The following is a 17,873-nucleotide window of genomic DNA, read 5'->3' as shown; positions in this document are numbered from 1 at the left end:
TCCTCCTGCTCCATGGCTCAGCCCCGAGCTTGCCTGCACCCTGGCCTCAAGGGCTGGGGATCCTGCAGCTCGGGTTCCCCGCCTGTGACGTAAGCCATGCTGTGCGCTGGGGCACCCTGCCCTCCTGGCACACCGAGGCACACTAGCATCCCTGCAGTGCTGTGTCACTGGGTGTGGCTGTCCTGACCCAGGAGTCTCTCCCAGACTGGCCTGCTAACTTAGAACCAGCCCAAGCAGGCCACGTACCGTGCCTGCTGCCATGCAGAGTCCTCGGCACCATGGCAGTGAGAGAACCAGCCCAAGCAGGCCAAGCACTGTGCCTGCTGCCATGCAGAGTCCCTGGCGCCATGGCAGCGAGAGAACCAGCCCAAGCAGGGCATGCACCACGCCTGCTGCCATGCAGAGTCCTCGGCACCATGGCAGCGAGCCTGGCTTTGCTTTCCTTACGGAACCTACGAGGCAGTGCAGGCGGGATGAGAAGGACCCACAAAGGGCCACAATGCGAGGCAGGGTAGCACATGGGCCAACATGAGGTAGCAGAAGCTGCTGGAAGGTATGGCAAGGGGCCGCGCAATGCTGCCGACCTGTCCAGAGTGTGGTCTGCAGGAGTGGAGCTGGAAGACGGGACAGACCCCACCTTCCGCCACACTAGGACACCCGAAGAGCTCGCCGGATGAAGCGCTTTCATAAAACACTGTAACCTCGGTGGGGCTCCTCGTCCCTCGAGGGCCCTCTTCTTGTCAAGTTCTAAGTCGCAGGTGTGTAAACACGTGCACCCAGAGCGCAGGTGTGTAAACACGCACACCCAGCGCAGGTGTGTAAACACGCACACCCAGAGCGCAGGTGTGTAAACACGCACACCCAGCGCAGGTGTGTAAACACGCGCACCCAGAGCAGGTGTGTAAACATGCGCACCCAGAGCACAGGTGTGTAAACACGCACACCCAGCGCAGGTGTGTAAACACGCGCACCCAGAGCAGGTGTGTAAACACGCACACCCAGAGCAGGTGTGTAAACACGCACACCCAGCGCAGGTGTGTAAACACGCGCACCCAGAGCAGGTGTGTAAACACGCACACCCAGAGCAGGTGTGTAAGCACGCACACCCAGCGCAGGTGTGAGACTGACCACTAGCGGCGCCACTCCCAACGGCCTCAGAGATGGGCACTGTGTGCCGTGGATGCCATGCGGCTCCGACGACACGTGAACCAGGTGACGTGCGACTCTGCATGGACAGGACATCGGCTGGTGGCCACATCTGGCAGGGGGCAGGCGGCAGGCACAGGGCCCCAGGGTGTGGCTGCTGGAGCGCTGCTCACCGGTGACTTAGGTAGGACTCAGCAGTCTGCCCTCTACACCTGTGCCAGGGAACTTCAAAACATTTGTGCCAAGCACAAGTTTTAAAAAGAAGTTTATTTGGGGGTAGAGCATTTGAAAACTATACAAACCATTCCCCTTAAACTTGGACTTCTCCCGTGGCTGGAATGGGTTTCTGATTTTTTTTTTTTTTGGCACCAAAATAAACATATTTTCACTCTGCTTTCCACAGAACTTTTCCAAGTTCCCCTACTGGCTGTTTCAGCGAAAACAGAGCAGAGAACTAGAAAGGGAACTGTGAAAGCCGACATCAGACTGCCAAGTGTCAGGGCAGAGGCCGGTGTGGCCAGTGGCAAAGGCAGAGAGCGGTCTGCCCCAGGCAGCCAGGAGGCCGACTTCCACACCACAGGGGGCGGGCACAAAGGATGTACCAGGTACGTTCCGCCCGATGCCATGAAATGAAAGCAGGGCCGAGGACCTGGTGTCTTCCTGAACTAAGAGGCGTTTCCTGGGGATCCCGACCCTGGATGAGCTCCTTCCGGATGGGCTGCGACGGAGGGGGGCACCCCCTCCAATCTGTGCCGCAGGCCCTTCTCTGATGTGGATGCAGGAGAGCTCCCGGCCACCTTGATGAGCACACACTGCCATTTGCTGTGAGCACCGGATTCTGTCTGGAGAATCATTTCCGCCGTACTTACGTCCCCAAGTGTGGAGGGTTGATTTGAGAAGCTACTCACCAATACTGTATGCTGTTTTTCCTAACGCGATTTGCATTTCAAAGCAAAAACTGCACTGATGTCTGAGTGTATCAGTGTGTTGTCTGAGCTGATCTCAGATGGCCAGGGAAAGATGGCGGCTCCTTACCCAGGGGCTGACCTGCTTCCCTCCTCGCCTAGGAGTGGTGGAACCTGCGTATCTTTAAAACAACTCAGCCCATAATTTGTAACAGGGATATAATAATAAATGTTGATAATGATGATGATGATAATAATGGGCCTCATGTGGTTAATATAATGACGGGATCATGTAGTGCAGTCTGGGAGCGACCAGCCTCTGCGCATCTCGGATGCTGTTCATCTCACCAACAGTGAGTCTCTTCTCAGTATATTTCTTTTTTTTCAGCAAAAGCTTAGAATGTGACACTGCTAATTTTGTTTGCCTTGATGATCCCAAGGGGCCGGGCATCCTCCCCGTGTCTGTCTGGCGGTGTGGCGTCTCCGTGTGCCAACTGCCTGGCACCGCTTCTCATTTATTCAACACCTGTTGTGACCCGGCGTGGCCAGCGCCGAGGGGGAGGTGCAGAAAAAGAAGAGAGCCCACGTGCTCGGGGCACGACACGGGCAATGACAGGTCAAGCGAGCCAGTGGACAGAGACGCTGACGGGGAGGGGGCAGGCGTCGCTCTACCTGGCAGATGGACCTGGCAAGACATGCGGGCCACCAGGGCGCGTGTCCTCCTCTAAGCGACAGCTTTGAGAGGGAGTTGCCCTGCTCAGGGCTGCCGCTCCAACCCTCTCAGTGCCAACAAAGCCTTTTCTTCCTGCCCTCGGTGTCTGGGTCGGGAACACTCAGGGCTGTGGGTTCCACACTTCCCCTCCATGACGCACCTGACGGTGTGTGCGGGGCGAACAAGGATGCACGCGATACGGTGGTGACGGAATGGCAGCACGGAGACTTGGGCTGTGTGTTAAAGCAAGCAAACCCAGAGTGTGCGGGCAGGCTCTGCCTCCGAGGTCTGCTCTGGCCGCACTGCCAGGAAGCGAGCACAGATGTCCGTTCTCTCCTTCGTTGGCCACACACACGGTTCCATGTAGACGGGACACACCCTGTGACATGGCAGACAGCACACATTTCATGTTGATCTGCTTGGAGGGGAGTTAGACGGCTCTGCCCATGAGGTGTTCACATGTTCTTGCTGTCCCGTCCAGCTCTCACACAACTTTCCCAACTGAGCAAGGCAGGACCACGGTGGAGCCACGCTCAGGCTCCTGAGGACACAGAGGAGTCTGCTGTGTGTCGGCCCGGGTGATTCTGGGTTTTATCATTTGCCAGGAAGATCCCAGGGAGAAAAGTCAGCACCTATGTGAGGGCTAGCTACACGGTAATGGGCTTCAAGGCTCACGGAAGACATGACAGCTACAACCCAATCCCCCAGGTGAGGTTTGCTTTCGGCAGCTTCCGTTTTCTGGGGTTAGTCACTAAAGATATTTTGGAGAAAGTTCCTGAAATAAATAATTCGGAAGGTTTAGCTAAGTTTCCATTTCTGCAGTGAGCCCCGACGACTGCTGCCTTTCATTGTGACACAAGCACACACATGAAGAAATACAGGATACGTATCCACTGGGGGCTCAGGACCATGTGGGACTAAGGGGAAGACACTGCCCAGGGCTCAAGGTCAGGGCCAGCCCCCCAGGGAAGGCCGCTGGCACCACTCGCTGGAATGCTCCCTGCAGCTCCTCCTCTCCTCCCCTGGTCTAGGAAAGCTCTGTTCCTCACCCGACACGTTTGCCAGAGGAGGAAAGCTCCTAACGCAACTTTTATTTACTTCCAGGCACATCTGTTACCATGGAGACGCATGGCCCAGTGCTCCCACATCCTTCTTCCGTGTCTTTAGCTGAAATCATGAATCGAGTTTCTTCTGTCAGTTCTTAAAGGGCAACTCTGCTTAGAGTTCAAAGGATGGAAGGAGGCTGGCTTAGGCTGGAGGTAGGCGTCTCATTTCCTTCTCAGCCACCCCGAGCCTGCCACCAAGGAGGAGACGCTAGAGCAGAGACGCCAGGCAGTGCCCATCCCTGGGGGGCGGCACTCACGGCTCCTGGGCTGGGAAACTCTGGGCAGGGCTAAACTCGAGCAAGCAGCAGCTGCTGGGCCACAAGGCCCAAAAAGGAAGAAAGAGGGAAGTTGGTGATGGAAAACCGCAGCACAAACGCACAGGATACCCAAGTGGGACAATCAAAGCCACACGCCACCTGCAGGACAACGGTGCCCCTAAAACTGGGGAAGCTGCAAGTCTTGCAAAAAACCAGGGGCGGGGGGTGGAGAGCTGGAAGCTCTGTGGAAAGAAGGCGTCGACAGGCAAGCTCATTTTGGTGCAGTGTTTTTGGTTTTGAGATCCATGCAGTTAAGATGCTCGCATAGTGTGTGTCTTCACTTCCTGGCACGCTGGTCACAGAGGACTCTCCACGAAGCACCCATCTTGTTCTAGAATTGAAGAATGGCTGAATACATACCCAGTTCCGGGGGCCCCTCTACCAGGGCCTCCCCACACGGTGTGCCCATGTCTGCGGCAGAGGACTAGACTCCGCAGCCTCAGGCTGGGGTCGGGAGAAGGGGAGGGCGCACGGAGGCTGTGATGTCATTACCGGTCCTGGGGCTGCCCTGCACACAGCTCCTACCAGACATGGGGCTCCCCTGCGAGGATCCCCTATAACACAGGACCCAGGACCCAGGACCGGCTCCCCTGCGAGGATCCCCTATAACACAGGACCCAGGACCCAGGACCGGCTCCCCTGCGAGGATCCCCTATAACACAGGACCCAGGACCGGCTCCCCAACTATAACGCAGGACCCAGGATCAGCTAGCTCCCCAAGGCACCCCAGAGTTGTGACAATGTTTTCTAGTCCATTTGAAACTAAACAAAGAAAAACTTTGTTTCCATGAGAAAGCAGATGATCTTGCCTGATGCAGCCTTGTTTTTTTTTTTTAATAGCTATTACCACTGTAACAGCAGCGTAGCCACTCAGCGTCTGCAGTGTGAGCAGTTTTGATAAACAGCCTCTGCGGGCCACACAACGGGGATAATGTATCCTTAAGTACCGCCAATGAGCTGCCATTCTGCACAGCCAATTACTTCTGTGCGTCTGTCACTCAAAGGAAAAATGACTGAGCCCATTAGATCAAACCTTTGTCACTGTTCCTAATGCACTCTTAGGCCTCATTAATCTCCACGAGCAGCAACAGAGCCGCCGGTGCCTCGTTGCCACCCCCGACGGCCACGTGAGGCCTCTCATCTCTCCCCCAAGTGCACCGCGTTAATCAAGCTCTCCTTATTACCCGGGTCCCTGTCACGGCGGAGAGCGCTCCCTCTTAAATGCTCTCATTATGACCCATCTTTAGAGCCGGCTAAGTGGAAAAAAAAGAGGGAGAGAGAGAAGGAGAGAGGGAGGAAGAGGACGGGAGAGAAAGAGGAAGTCCGATCGCATTAATATTCATGACAATAATTAGTATTCTAGGTCACTGAATATTCATGCTATTAGTTTGGTTTTTTATGGGTTTGCTGGATGTCCTGATTGCTGGAGTGTGGAGGAAGCAGCATGGTGGAGGCTTTAGATGTCAACGCGGCTCAGTCCTCGGAACCGTTCCCCTCCCTCCCTCCCCGCTCCCGGGGGGAAATCAGCTCCCACCACCCCGTGGGGTCCTGGGGGTGGGGAGGGAGGAGCTGGGCAAGGAGTCGGGCAAGGTTGGCTTTCACAGAGGTGCAGGCGCCAATCTGCGTCGAATGGAAACCTGTACCCGGTGCAGAGATGCCAACAAAGATGCTATGAAGGCAAGAAGGTGCCTGTCACTCCTGCACAGTCACGTCACGACAGACAGCTCGGGGCAGCGTGACGGCATCACAGCAAGACCCACCACGGGCCTGCGTGCTGGCACCCACACAGCTGCAGGGGTGAGATCCGCCTGCCCTCACTGTGCCCCCAAGCATGGGGCTGCGTGCTGGCACCCACACAGCTGCAGGGGTGAGATCCGCCTGCCCTCACTGTGCCCCCAAGCATGGGGCTGCGTGCTGGCACCCACACTCACACAGCTACAGTGCCGAGATCCGCCTGCCCTCACTGTGCCCCCAAGCATGGGGCTGCGTGCTGGCACCCACACAGCTGCAGGGGTGAGATCCACCTGCCTTCACTGTGCCACGCGGCATGGCGCTGCGTGCTGGCACCCACAGCTGCAGGGGTGAGATCTGCCTGCCCTCACTGTGCCACCAGGCATGGGCTGCGTGCTGGGCACCCGCACTCACACAGCTGCAGCAGCGAGTCGCCTGCCCTCACTGTGCCACGCGGCATGGGGCTGCGTGCTGGCACCCACACAGCTGCAGGGGTGAGATCCGCCTGCCCTCACTGTGCCCCCAAGCATGGGGCTGCGTGCTGGCACCCACACTCACACAGCTGCAGCAGCGAGATCGGCCTGCCCTCACTGTGCCACCCAGCATGGGGCTGCATGCTGGCACCCACACAGCTGCAGGGGTGAGATCCGCCTGCCCTCACTGTGCCACGCGGCACTGGGGCTGCGTGCTGGCACCCACACAGCTGCAGGGGTGAGATCCGCCTGCCCTCACTGTGCCACCCAGCATGGGGCTGCGTGCTGGCACCCACACAGCTGCAGGGGTGAGATCTGCCTGCCCTCACTGTGCCACCCAGCATGGGGCTGCGTGCTGGCACCCACACAGCTGCAGGGGTGAGATCTGCCTGCCCTCACTGTGCCCCCAAGCATGGGGCTGCGTGCTGGCATCCACACTCACACAGCTGCAGGGGTGAGATCCGCCTGCCCTCACTGTGCCCCCAAGCATGGGGCTGCGTGCTGGCACCCACACTCACACAGCTACAGTGCCGAGATCCGCCTGCCCTCACTGTGCCACGCGGCATGGCGCTGCGTGCTGGGCACCCGCACGCCCTCCAGGAGCACCCTGAAGCATCTGAAAGATGAACTTCAGTGAGTACTGAGGCCCTCTCCTCTCCTTGCAGACTAAATGCCACAAGGCACTAACAACAGAATTCTAGGGAATAAACAATCCTGGGCCACATTTCTCAGACACACTGTGGAGTGTGTTTCCAAGAACACGGGAGTCATCACCTCCCCACTTTAAGGGCAATGAGACTGAGCTTTGAGACCACTGCACAAGGTCCTCCCTTCGATGGCGAGCGCAGGGTGCAACGATGAATTGTCGCTGAGTCCCAAGCCTTCATGCACTGATGGCCAGCATGTTTCCTGGCTTCATGTAAATGTCAGACTCCAGAAAGTTCCGCCTTCGCTGCTTGGTGCACGCAGGCACTATGACCACGTTGTCCTGGTCCCCAAAACAGCATCAGAAAACACTTGTGAACGCTCCACTGGCTCCTGCTCCTGGAGGATTCTCTAGGCTGGAGCTCCAGGATGGCCCCCCGCTAGGATGGCCGCTTGAGGCTGGGGGTGGGTACCACCACGCACATTCTGAGGAGCGGCAGCACCTTGAATGAGCGAGCGGTCTCATGGAAGGGGTCAGTGGGAGTCCTCCTCCAGCCCTGACATACTATGTATCTTTTCTGTAGCTTCCTAAATTGATCCTTTTGGAGTACATCCTGAAGTAACTTTTTCAAAAACTCTCTCACAGGGAAAGCTGTCAGCTGCCTAGAGGACTTCCACCTGCCTGCCTGGTGACAGCCAGGCTTCTGGGCTGAGCGTGGCTCATCCTGTCCTCGGAAGGGGCCGCTTACGTGGCCTGCCCACGCGCGGCACTGCCCCGGCCGTCCACAGCCTGTCCGATTTCCCGCTCCACTCCGATGCTCCCCTTACAGAGCCTTCTTTCCCAGCCCCGGGATTCCTGGCTCTACGGATGTCAACGTTCACCCCCAGCACTTCCGCCTCTGTGGTGTCTTTAACCATGGGTGTTTCCCTCTCCAAGTTCCTGACCCATTGCTTTATTATTTTTTTTTAAACATTGGTTTTGTTATCTTTTCCCTTTTAATTTCCAGAAACGCTTGCTCTGATCCATCCCTTTCTGTTCACTCTGTTATAGGAACACACGTCTCTTAGGGCTTAAGATTTCCCTTCCCTTGTGCCTGCTGCCCTCCTGCTCACCTGGTCCTGCACAGCGTTCCTGGGCCCTGAGTGTCACCAGGGGTTAGTCACACTGCCCGAGGGACTGTGTGGGCACTGCTAGTCCTGTTCCCTGCTCTCCTGGGCACACTGCCCACTTATCCCTTGCAGGTGCACTTGCTAGGGGGTGTAGCGGTAAGACAGTGGCAGGGAGGACAACGGCCAGCCCTGGTCTAGTCCCTCAGCCTTCTGACCTGTGTGCCACGCTGGCTGCTTTTGCCGTGGGCTGGACCAGAGCAGGAGGCAGCTCCTCCAACAACATGCCTTCGCTCCTCTGCCCCACATCCACGGCATGCAGGCCACCATGATTCCCAGCATTCTGAGGTGTGGGATGGAGTATTTCCACCCTGGTCAACGACCTATGACCTTGCAGCAACAGGAGCAGCTGAACACGCTGCCTACCTGCGGTTTCCGCCCCACACCCCCGTGTGCCTTGGCCAGGATGTACCCCTGACCGTGGCCTCTGCTGTATGCTCGGCCTCGGGCACTTCCTCCCAGGTAGGAACGTCCTGCAGCGTTGTCCTGCAGCGTTCCCCATAGCCCGGTCTCTGCAGTGTGGCGTTCATCATGGCTGGGCCCACGGCTGACTCAGTGCAAACTGCAAACGAATGGCAAGGAGGAACGGCACTGAGGGATCCAAATCACGCCACCAGTTGGTAGAAGTCACAAGCTGACAGTGACACACAGTTAGACATTATAATGACACCGGACATGGGATGTTCTAGAAAAGGCAAGAGAAACTTCAAATAAAGTTCAGGAGGACGGCTGCCTCCACAAAGTACAAACTCTTGTGAGTTAGACCCTCTACCCAACCCAAAAAGATGAGCTTCAGGGGTCTGACCCAATGGCTCAGTGGCTAAATACTTGCCTTGTTTGTGCCAGGATCCTATATAGGCACCGGTTCATATCCCAGATGCGCACTTCCCATCCAGCTCCCTGCTCATAGCCCGGGAAAGCAGTCAAGGACGTCCCAAAGCCTACGGGACCCTGCACCCATGTGGGAGACCTGGAGGAGGCTCCTGGCTCCTGGCTTCCGATTGACACAGCTCTGGCCACTGCGGCTATTTGGGGAGTGAACCAGCAGATGGAGGATCATTCTGTTTCTCTTTCTTTCGGTAATGCAAACCTGTCTTTCCAATAAAAATAAATCTTAATTTTTTTAAAAGTGACCTTCAGAAGGTACTGGAAAATGATCAATTAATGGAACAGGTCGCTAAACAAAACAAAGCCCCCCAGGATCTAACCAAACGAGGCTGCAGAACCTGAGAGGCATGCAAGGAGAGGGGCCCAAGTCCCCCGCTCCGAAGGGAGCACGCCAGCTAGGGCCACACAGGGTGAGGTGAGAGGAAGGGAGGGACAACCCAGGTGTTTCCAAGTTCACTTGAAAAACACAAACAGCATAAGCAACGAGACATTGCAGAGTCAAAGAGAAATGTCAAGAAGTGTTCTGTGCGGTGTCCCACAGCCAGCTGCCAGCTGTGTCTTAGCCTCAGAGAGCGTGGGGAATGCACAGGGCGGCCGGCGCAGGGCGAGGGGTGGCACCACGGGCCCAGGCACACAGCCTCTCTGACGACACCACAGAACTGCATGATGAAGCAACCACAGGCTTCCTGCCACACAGAGCAGACTCAAACAAGTTAAAGAGGACAAAGGGTTCAATACACTGATACAGGTATATGCATAGTACATAATATATATACACATACGTATTTTTTAAGATTTACTTATTCTTACTGTAAAGGCAGATAAACAGAGAGAAGCAGAGAAAGAAAAAAAAAAAAAAAAACTTCTGTCCTTAAGTGGCTGCAACGGCCGGAGCTGAGCCGATCCCGAAGCCAGGAGCCAAGAGCTTTCTCTGGGTCTCCCATGAGGGTGCAGGGTCTCAAGGTTTTGGGCCATCCTCGACTGCAAACCAGCGCCCATATGGGATGCCAGCGAATGCAAGGTGAGGATTTAGCCAGTAGGCTCTCACTCCAGGAATATATATAGAAAGCCAAAAGTAAAGTAATAATAATGGTAAAACTATAAGGAATATACATTCTGGGCCGGCCATGTGGTGCAGTGGGTTAAGCCCTCATCTGCATGGCTGACATCTCCCACAGGGCACAGGTTGAACTCCTGGCCACTGCACTTGTGCCTAGCTCATGCTAACACAGCAGATGGAATATGGCCCAAGTGTTTAGGCTCCCGTGCCCACGTGGAAACCTGGATGAAACTCCTGGCTGTGGCCAGCACCAGTCCGGCTGTGGTGCTCATTTGGGGAGCGAAAAAGTGGACAGAAGAGTCTTCATAAGAAAAGAAAGAAGTATCTTCTATTCATGAATTGTGATCAGACTGTCAACATTGTACTCGCTAACTGAACATGAAACTCAGACTGAAGACTTGATTATGCGAATGAAAGGGGAAAATACTTGTAAGAACCTAAAACAAAACAAAACTAACAAACAACAAGCAGCCGAGGATGTCTGGAGAGAAACGATAAGGCTACAGAAAGATCTGCAGGCTGCCAGGAACAGGCAGGCCCCAGTGAACACGCGTGGGCAAGGCCGTCCCACACAGCACGCTCAACCTCACGACCAACCGCAGGAAAGCAGACTGGGCGGTGTGCCAGCCAGGGTGTGCCCCAGGACCGCTTCACGGGACCACAGGCTGTCACAGAGCATCTTCCTAGAAGCTGACTGGAAAATTCAGGTGTTTATCAAGGTCCTTGCCAATGGCTACTTCCTTAACACCAAGCTTAGAAAACACATGGGTGGGGGGAACCCTTCTGGAAGCATTAAGAAAAAGCAAATACCTCCAACTAACCTAGAACTTGAGTGAGTTGAGTGTGAAAAACAAGGGAAGGAGCTTATGAAGCATTCATGCAAACAACACTGAAATGACCAATTTGTATTTTTGGCACAAAGTCTACCACTTACCATGCTTCTGGTTGAATTGGGCCATGTTGGAATTCCTTAGACACACAAATCCTTTATGAACAATCATTGGAAAATACTGGACGCTCAGTTTCTAGAACAATCCGAACCATGGGAATGCAAGCCCCTAGTGTCCTCCCGTTAAGCAAGAAGCAGCTGTTACCCGCAGAGCAATCTGTCGGTGCAAAGGCTGGCACCGTGACGTCAACTCTCCCTGTCCTTACTGAAAGCTGCCTGGCACAGAAGCAGCAGCCTTGAGGTCAGAGCTGACAGGTGCACAGGGGGCTGGGGTCTGAGGGTCCCATGGCAAGCAGACATCAACCCGAGAGCCGAGGTTACCATGTGGTATATTCTCCTGTCAAATGGTCCCATGCTTCTGGCCATGTCTCACCTCCATCCTCCGACTCCTGCCCATGTCACAGCCCTGTCCCCACACCATAACCATGTCACAGCCCTGTCCCCACACCATAACCATGTCACAGCCCTGTCCCCACACCATAACCATGTCACAGCCCTGTCCCCACACCATAACCATGTCACAGCCCTGTCCCCACACCATAACCATGTCACAGCCCTGTCCCCACACCATAACCATGTCACACCCCCACTCACACACCCTGCCCATGTCACACCCCCCTCCCACACCCTACTCAGGTCATACTCCAACCTCCATGTCACATTCATGTCACACTCCTGCCTAAGAAGGAAAATCACCCAGGCTCCCTACATGGGATTAATGTGACTGAGCAGTGGCTATTAGCCACTGTGTAACCACAGAAAGGGATTCCCATGTTTGAAGCCCCCCACTCACCCAACAGCAAGGGTCTAAAAGAGAAGGGAACTGGGGGCACCTTCTGGAGAAACTTGCCATAGTCGCCAGGCTCTGCCGCTGGCATCAGACACCGTCTGTCCTGGGAGGACAGGAACCCCCAAGAACCCGAGTCCGCACAGCAGGGTGCTGAGCGCCTAGGCTCACACAGTCCACGCTGCCTCCCAAACACCACTGCTGCTGTGCCCAGCTGGGTGCCCGGCACCTGGATCCATTCACCACACTCTGCATGGGCGCCCTTGCATCCTGAAGCCTCGGACCCAGGCCAGCCACATTCCTTCTCCCCACGTATGTGCCGCCCTGCAGTGGCCCCAGTTGCCTGTCCAGCCCTGAGATGCCAGGGCCGGGTGTCAGGATTGAGGGCTGTGGCAAGCACACATGAGGCCCACAGCAAACACGTGTGTGTTTCAGAGGACCACGTTGCAGCGATAAAGACACGGCTTTTGTCAATGAGGAAATAAATTCTGCAAAAGGCCCAATGGATGCTGGTATTAGTAGACAAACAGGTAGATATCAGGAGGTGACGGATCGGTTAGGAGGGGCAGGGAGGGAACTGGGCAGTGCCCTCGGCACATGCACTCTACACTGTCAAACCCACAGGGCACACACCTGTAGCATGAACAGGTGCCAGACTCTGGCACCAACAGCCAAAATCTTGGCTTTCTACCGCCTGCAGACATTCTGGTGTCTCTCTTCCCACCCTCGGTTAGTCCCTGTCCCGGACAAGGTGGTCCCCCGGGCAGCGGGTCACGGGACAGCCCAGGGAGCCACCTCCCTCTTTCCAGAAGCAGCTGAGGCCTGCTTTAGCTGAAAGCCCATGATTCTGTTGGTAGGTCACCACTGTGTGTGTGTATCACTGTACCCCTGCCCGGCCCTCTGCTGTGCACACCGCACCCCTGCCCCGGCCCTCTACTGTGCACACCGCACACCGCACCCTTGCCCGGCCCTCTGCTGTGCACACCGCACACCGCCCCCCTGCCCGGCCCTCTGCTGTGCACATTGCACCTCTGACCGGCCCTCTGCTGTGCACAATGCACACCTGCCCCAGCCTTCTGCTGTGCACACCGCACCCCTGCCCCGGCCCTCTGCTGTGCACACCACACACCTGCCCCGGCCCTCTGCTGTGCACACCGCACACCTGCCCCGGCCCTCTGCTGTGCACACTGCACCTCTGCCCCGGCCCTCTGCTGTGCACACTGCACACCTGCCCCGGCCCTCTGCTGTGCACACCGCACACCTGCCCCGGCCCTCTGCTGTGCACACTGCACCTCTGACCGGCCCTCTGCTGTGCACACTGCACACCTGCCCCGGCCCTCTGCTGTGCACACCGCACACCTGCCCCGGCCCTCTGCTGTGCACACCGCACACCTGCCCCGGCCCTCTGCTGTGCACACCGCACACCTGCCCCGGCCCTCTGCTGTGCACACTGCACCTCTGACTGGCCCTCTGCTGTGCACACCGCACACCGCACCTCTGACCGGCCCTCTGCTGTGCACAACGCACCCCTGCCCCGGCCCTCTGCTGTGCACACCGCACACTGCACCTCTGCCCCAGCACACCTGCCCCAGCCCTCTGCTGTGCACACTGCACCCCTGCCCCGGCCCTCTGCTGTACACACCGCACCCCTGCCCTGGCCCTCTGCTGTGCACACTGCACTCCGCACACCGCACCTCTGCCTGGCTCTCTGCTGTGCGCACTGCACCTCTGCCCTCTGAACAGGCCAGCAGTGATCAGCCCTCTAACATGACAGAGCCCGGGCTGGGGCACCCCAAACTCTGCACTCACTTTTCATCAACCTGCTTTTCCCACCAAGGCCACAGAGCTGTGCAGGAGCCGTGAGCCCTCTGGGGAAGCACCTGACACTTGAGGGGTGCACCTGTGAGACGCGGAGATGGGTGGGAGACCTTCTACAGAGAGCTACTTCATGAAGACAGATGTGGCTGGGAGAGCAGAAAGGGGCTTGATGACAGAGCAGACCCCCATGTGTGGCCACTGGGGGACCCAGGTGGATCTGAACACCTGTTCTCAGACAAGCAATGAGGGGATGGCTAAGGCCACGGCACAGCCCTCAGCACGGAGCCTTCAACAGAAGCCAACCACGGCCGTTCATGGATCTCAACTGAACTGAATGGGGCGTTTCGAGAAAATGCTCACACCTTCTAAGCCTGAATGAAAGACAAACAACCCTTTAAAAGACAATAAAGGATGCTCAGTTTGCACTGAAGGGTGACAAATGATAGCGAATGCATAAACAGCTGGGACAATCTGATTTTCACCTAAGTGAAATATTTCCCTTTGGCTTGCCCCAAATAGCTTCTCCATTTTCACACACTTTGGATGCCAGAAATCAGCTCACCTTTGATGCCTTTAACCCGGAACTCGTGTGTTCCCAAAGATGCTCAAACACTCAAGCTGGTGTGTAGAAAACGCTCCTCTTAACCATGGAGCGAGGAAGGAACCCAGAGACTCAGCTCAGGCACGCCTCCCCTGCTCGCAGGCATTCACGGAGCCCAGAGGTGCGGAGGGACGCAGAACAGAACCAACAAGCAGCCCACTCAGCCCCGTCCTCCGTGCCTGCCGCTGGGGCGCTGGCCTCCGGCAGCGTGGCTACAGGCGGCTTACCTGAATTGGCCGAGATGTGCAAGCTGCTCACGTCCTTGGCCAGGCCGTTGGTCTTGGGACTGGAGAGGGGCACACAGGCCGACGTGGCCCGCGGTGGCCTCTTCCCGGGGACTTTCACAGTGGTTCTCAGAAGATCGATCTCCTTGCCGTGGACATTCTGCATGTAATCCTGCAGGAAACGTCAAGACCAGCGAGGAGGGGTCAGTCAGGAGACCTCGGGCCAGCCTACAGCCCACCCGCAAGGGGAAGCACTTCAAAGCTGGCGCCTCTGTCATTCTACCTGTGTCCTGGGCCGACTCAGGGGCAATGGGGAGAAGGGAGGCAGCTGTGCAATGTACACACGGAACTCTTGCCTGCTTACAGCTGGCACAGCAGGGGGCTGGGGTGAGCCTGCACACCCTTCGGGCAGAGGTCACCCTGCCATCAGCTCCCCGTCTCACCCTGCAACTGCTGTTAGACATCTACATAGGGCCGCGTTGCCTGCTGGGAACTCAGGAAGTGAAGGTCAGAGGTTTCATCAAGGTCCAGGAAGGTAAAGCTACTGAAAGTGCATAGCACCCCAGGGTGCCAACACTCCCAGCTAGCCCGAAGAAGAGCCACCAAAGAGAAAAGGGCGGCACAAATGCACCTGCCATCAGCCAGGGGGCCCTGAAGGGGAGGAGCCTGCCAGCCTGGGCTGCCCGTCAGGCCTGGAGTGCCCAGGTGTGTCTCGGGGAGGGACTCCGCCATCGCCTTTTGCCTAAGAGCAGCTGCAGAGAGGGACCCCTCATGGCCACAGGGCAGGCTGGCTGTGGTCTGCCACGGCTGCCTCTGAGAGAGTTGCTGTGGACTTTAGGAAGAGGAAGGCTGCATCCAGACTGGGACAGCAAACTCGACCTTATCTGACAGAAGGCTCCATTTTGGGGAGGATCTCTGTGTCTCTCCCTCTCTGACTTTCAAGTAAATAAATAAATCTTTCCAAGCTAAAGATGTTGGACGACCCAAAATGTCACCAGCTAAGATAAAAGGCTGTGCTTTTGAAAGGCGTGGAACCCAGATGGAGAGAAAGTTCTCATCCGTGGATGAGACGGAGGCAGGGGCACTCATCTGCCAGGACTCAGTGTGCTGAGCAGAACAAGGGGGACGCACGCTGGACAAGGGCACAAACTTGGGGTGCTGTGGGTGACATAAAGATGGCCTTTATAACGGGCCTCTGACCAACTGCCGGCCATGCGCAATGGAGCCTATGCAAGCTTCTTTCAGAACCCAAGTTAACACTTGCAAGGGAGGCCACTTCTCCTTGCACAGTTACTCCTTTAAAAATATCAACTTGCTAGAACTTTCTTTTTTAATACCAATTCTCGACAAATTAAAATACAATAACAGGAGTGTAATTGAGCATTTATTGCTTATGGGCTCTAGAATGAGGCTAATCAGAGAATGAGTAAGGCTCAGCGTGGGCTCTTCCACCAGGCACACAGTATCAGGATGTTTTATCTGGAGCGAGGACAGCAACGTCCCAAGGCCCCGGCCCCTGCAGCTCAGCCCCGTGTGGATCTGTCACTCACTACAACTTCAGAGAAAGCCATCAGAGAGAAAGGGGCACTGCCTGGCTTTCCGCCACTAAGAATCCTTAGGCCCTTCCAAGACGTGTGTGCTTCTCAGCCACAGCGCTCCCACCTGTGGGCTCTGCCAGAGGCGGGAAGGGAAAGCTCCTGCGGCTTCCAGAGGGGAGAACTTCCGCCTTTTCATCCCTGGCCACTAAACAAAGCTCCTCCCCTTAGGAGGAGGCCTTGAAAGACAGGCAGCAAGCCTGATTTTGATATGCAAATATCCCAGAGCCTACTCCTTCTCTGCACTGGTCCTAGAAAATGCTGATCTCAGATAAAAAGGGGGAAAATCCCTTTAACAAGGCATGAGGGTAATTCAAAGCCGAGCGCTTTTAAACAGCATTTAACAAGTCCCTGGGGCCTACTCCAGAGCCAAGCCCCCTAGAGGTGCCCAGCTCCTGCCCCTCAACAGCTTGAAAAAGTAGTAATTGCAAACCTATTTGCATTTTTCTTCTCAAGTTGTCCGTGTTCATCATGTGGATTCTTTTCTCCAGCAGGCGCCCGGGCGAAGGGCCCCGTGGGCGAGCGCCGGCAGCCCGGTAACCGCGCCGCGCTGTCCCCCACAACGCAGCTCCGGTACCTTTGCCAGACCTTGTTTTTCACATTTCGCTCCTAATTATGTTGCATCTATTGCCGTACACTTAATTAGCTGCATTAATGTGATTTCTTTTCACATAGTCAAGCAATTAAGAGCTATGATTGAGTTTCATTCAATTAGCCTCAACAAACATGCTAATTGATGTCCCAGATGCAAATGAGGTGCAATGAGAGAAAGCTGCTTGCAGTTGCGCGGGTGTCAGGCCCAGAGCTGCCCGGCTTGCTGACAGCACAGCTTCCCAGCTCCCACCTTCTCTGGGCTGCCTTGAGGGAGCAAGGAGGCCTCAGCCGAGTAATCAGCTGCACCAGAGCGCTCGCTCCCGCTGACGGGAGCTAACTGACCTGCTCCACAGCTTCCTGGTCCTACCATTTCACAGTTACAAGTTCCCTGGACTGGGAGGTCAGAGGCTGGGTGGTGGTCCTTGGCTCCAGCCAGGAGCGTGGTCCCGAGTACTGCCCCACCATCGACAAGTCCCAAACCGCGCTCTGCCATCCCCCTCCTTCCTGCGGCCCTTGGTAAATGGTGAGTTCATCTCCATCTGCTCCGGGGCGCGTGGCTCCCAGAGGGAGGCTCAGCAGACACACTCATCCATCACAAGTTCCTAAACACACCCAGCGAGCCCACTGATTCTTACAGCCGCATCTGCAGGTTAACTGGGGCTGTCTGGTGCCAGGCGGCTTGCGGATCCCTTCACAGGAATACCAAAAGCAGTGAGCAAGATCTTGAAGCTAAACTGGAACACATCAACCATGTGAGGGCACCTCGGACCACGTCAGTCCCAGCACATGCGCGCTGCCGACCTCCAGAACCAGAGATGGAGCTGGGACCCATGTCTACACAGCCCTTTAACAGGACCAAGGGACCTGATCTCCATGACCAAGGGACGGCAGGATGTCGCTGTTCTGTACGGGCTTGTCCAGCGAGTCCTGGATCCCAACAGAACACGCCTGCGGCTCCATTTACTATTTCCTGTCAAAGATCCCTGCCTGGCCGAAGTGGGCCAGCCATGCCTCCGACACTCTGGCACGGCCTTGTACAAAGCGAGTTCCTCGGCACTCTATCCTGGGACTCACCTGGTAAGACAGGCCTCACACGTGATCTGTCCATCTCCACGATGAACGCGGCTTTGATGGTGCCAGAGGCACCGTGTGCAA

The 17,873-nt window shown here is 56.3% G+C and overlaps 1 protein-coding gene across 5 annotated transcripts in view; it reads right to left on the bottom strand.

Annotated features, from left to right (window-relative positions):
• AGAP1 (ArfGAP with GTPase domain, ankyrin repeat and PH domain 1) overlaps positions 1-17,873 on the bottom strand; it is a 418,839-nt gene that overhangs the window by 129,941 nt on the left and 271,025 nt on the right. For 3 of the 5 annotated variants that reach the window (XM_040972346.1, XM_040972349.1, XM_040972351.1), the window contains exon 11: positions 14,533-14,701. In XM_040972346.1, coding sequence (XP_040828280.1) covers positions 14,533-14,701 — 169 coding nt within the window. Of the gene's footprint in view, positions 1-294; positions 340-657; positions 666-5,275; positions 5,323-8,568; positions 8,599-14,010; positions 14,035-14,513; positions 14,702-17,873 lie in introns of all 5 variants that reach the window. The other 2 variants (XM_040972350.1, XM_040972348.1) reach the window with 2 other exon arrangements.

The sequence above is a fragment of the Ochotona curzoniae genome, unplaced genomic scaffold (assembly GCF_017591425.1).
Source record: "Ochotona curzoniae isolate NIBS_2020 unplaced genomic scaffold, NIBS_Ocur_1.0 contig_2294, whole genome shotgun sequence".
Lineage (NCBI taxonomy): Eukaryota > Metazoa > Chordata > Mammalia > Lagomorpha > Ochotonidae > Ochotona > Ochotona curzoniae.
This window is presented reverse-complemented; position numbering and strand designations above follow the sequence as displayed.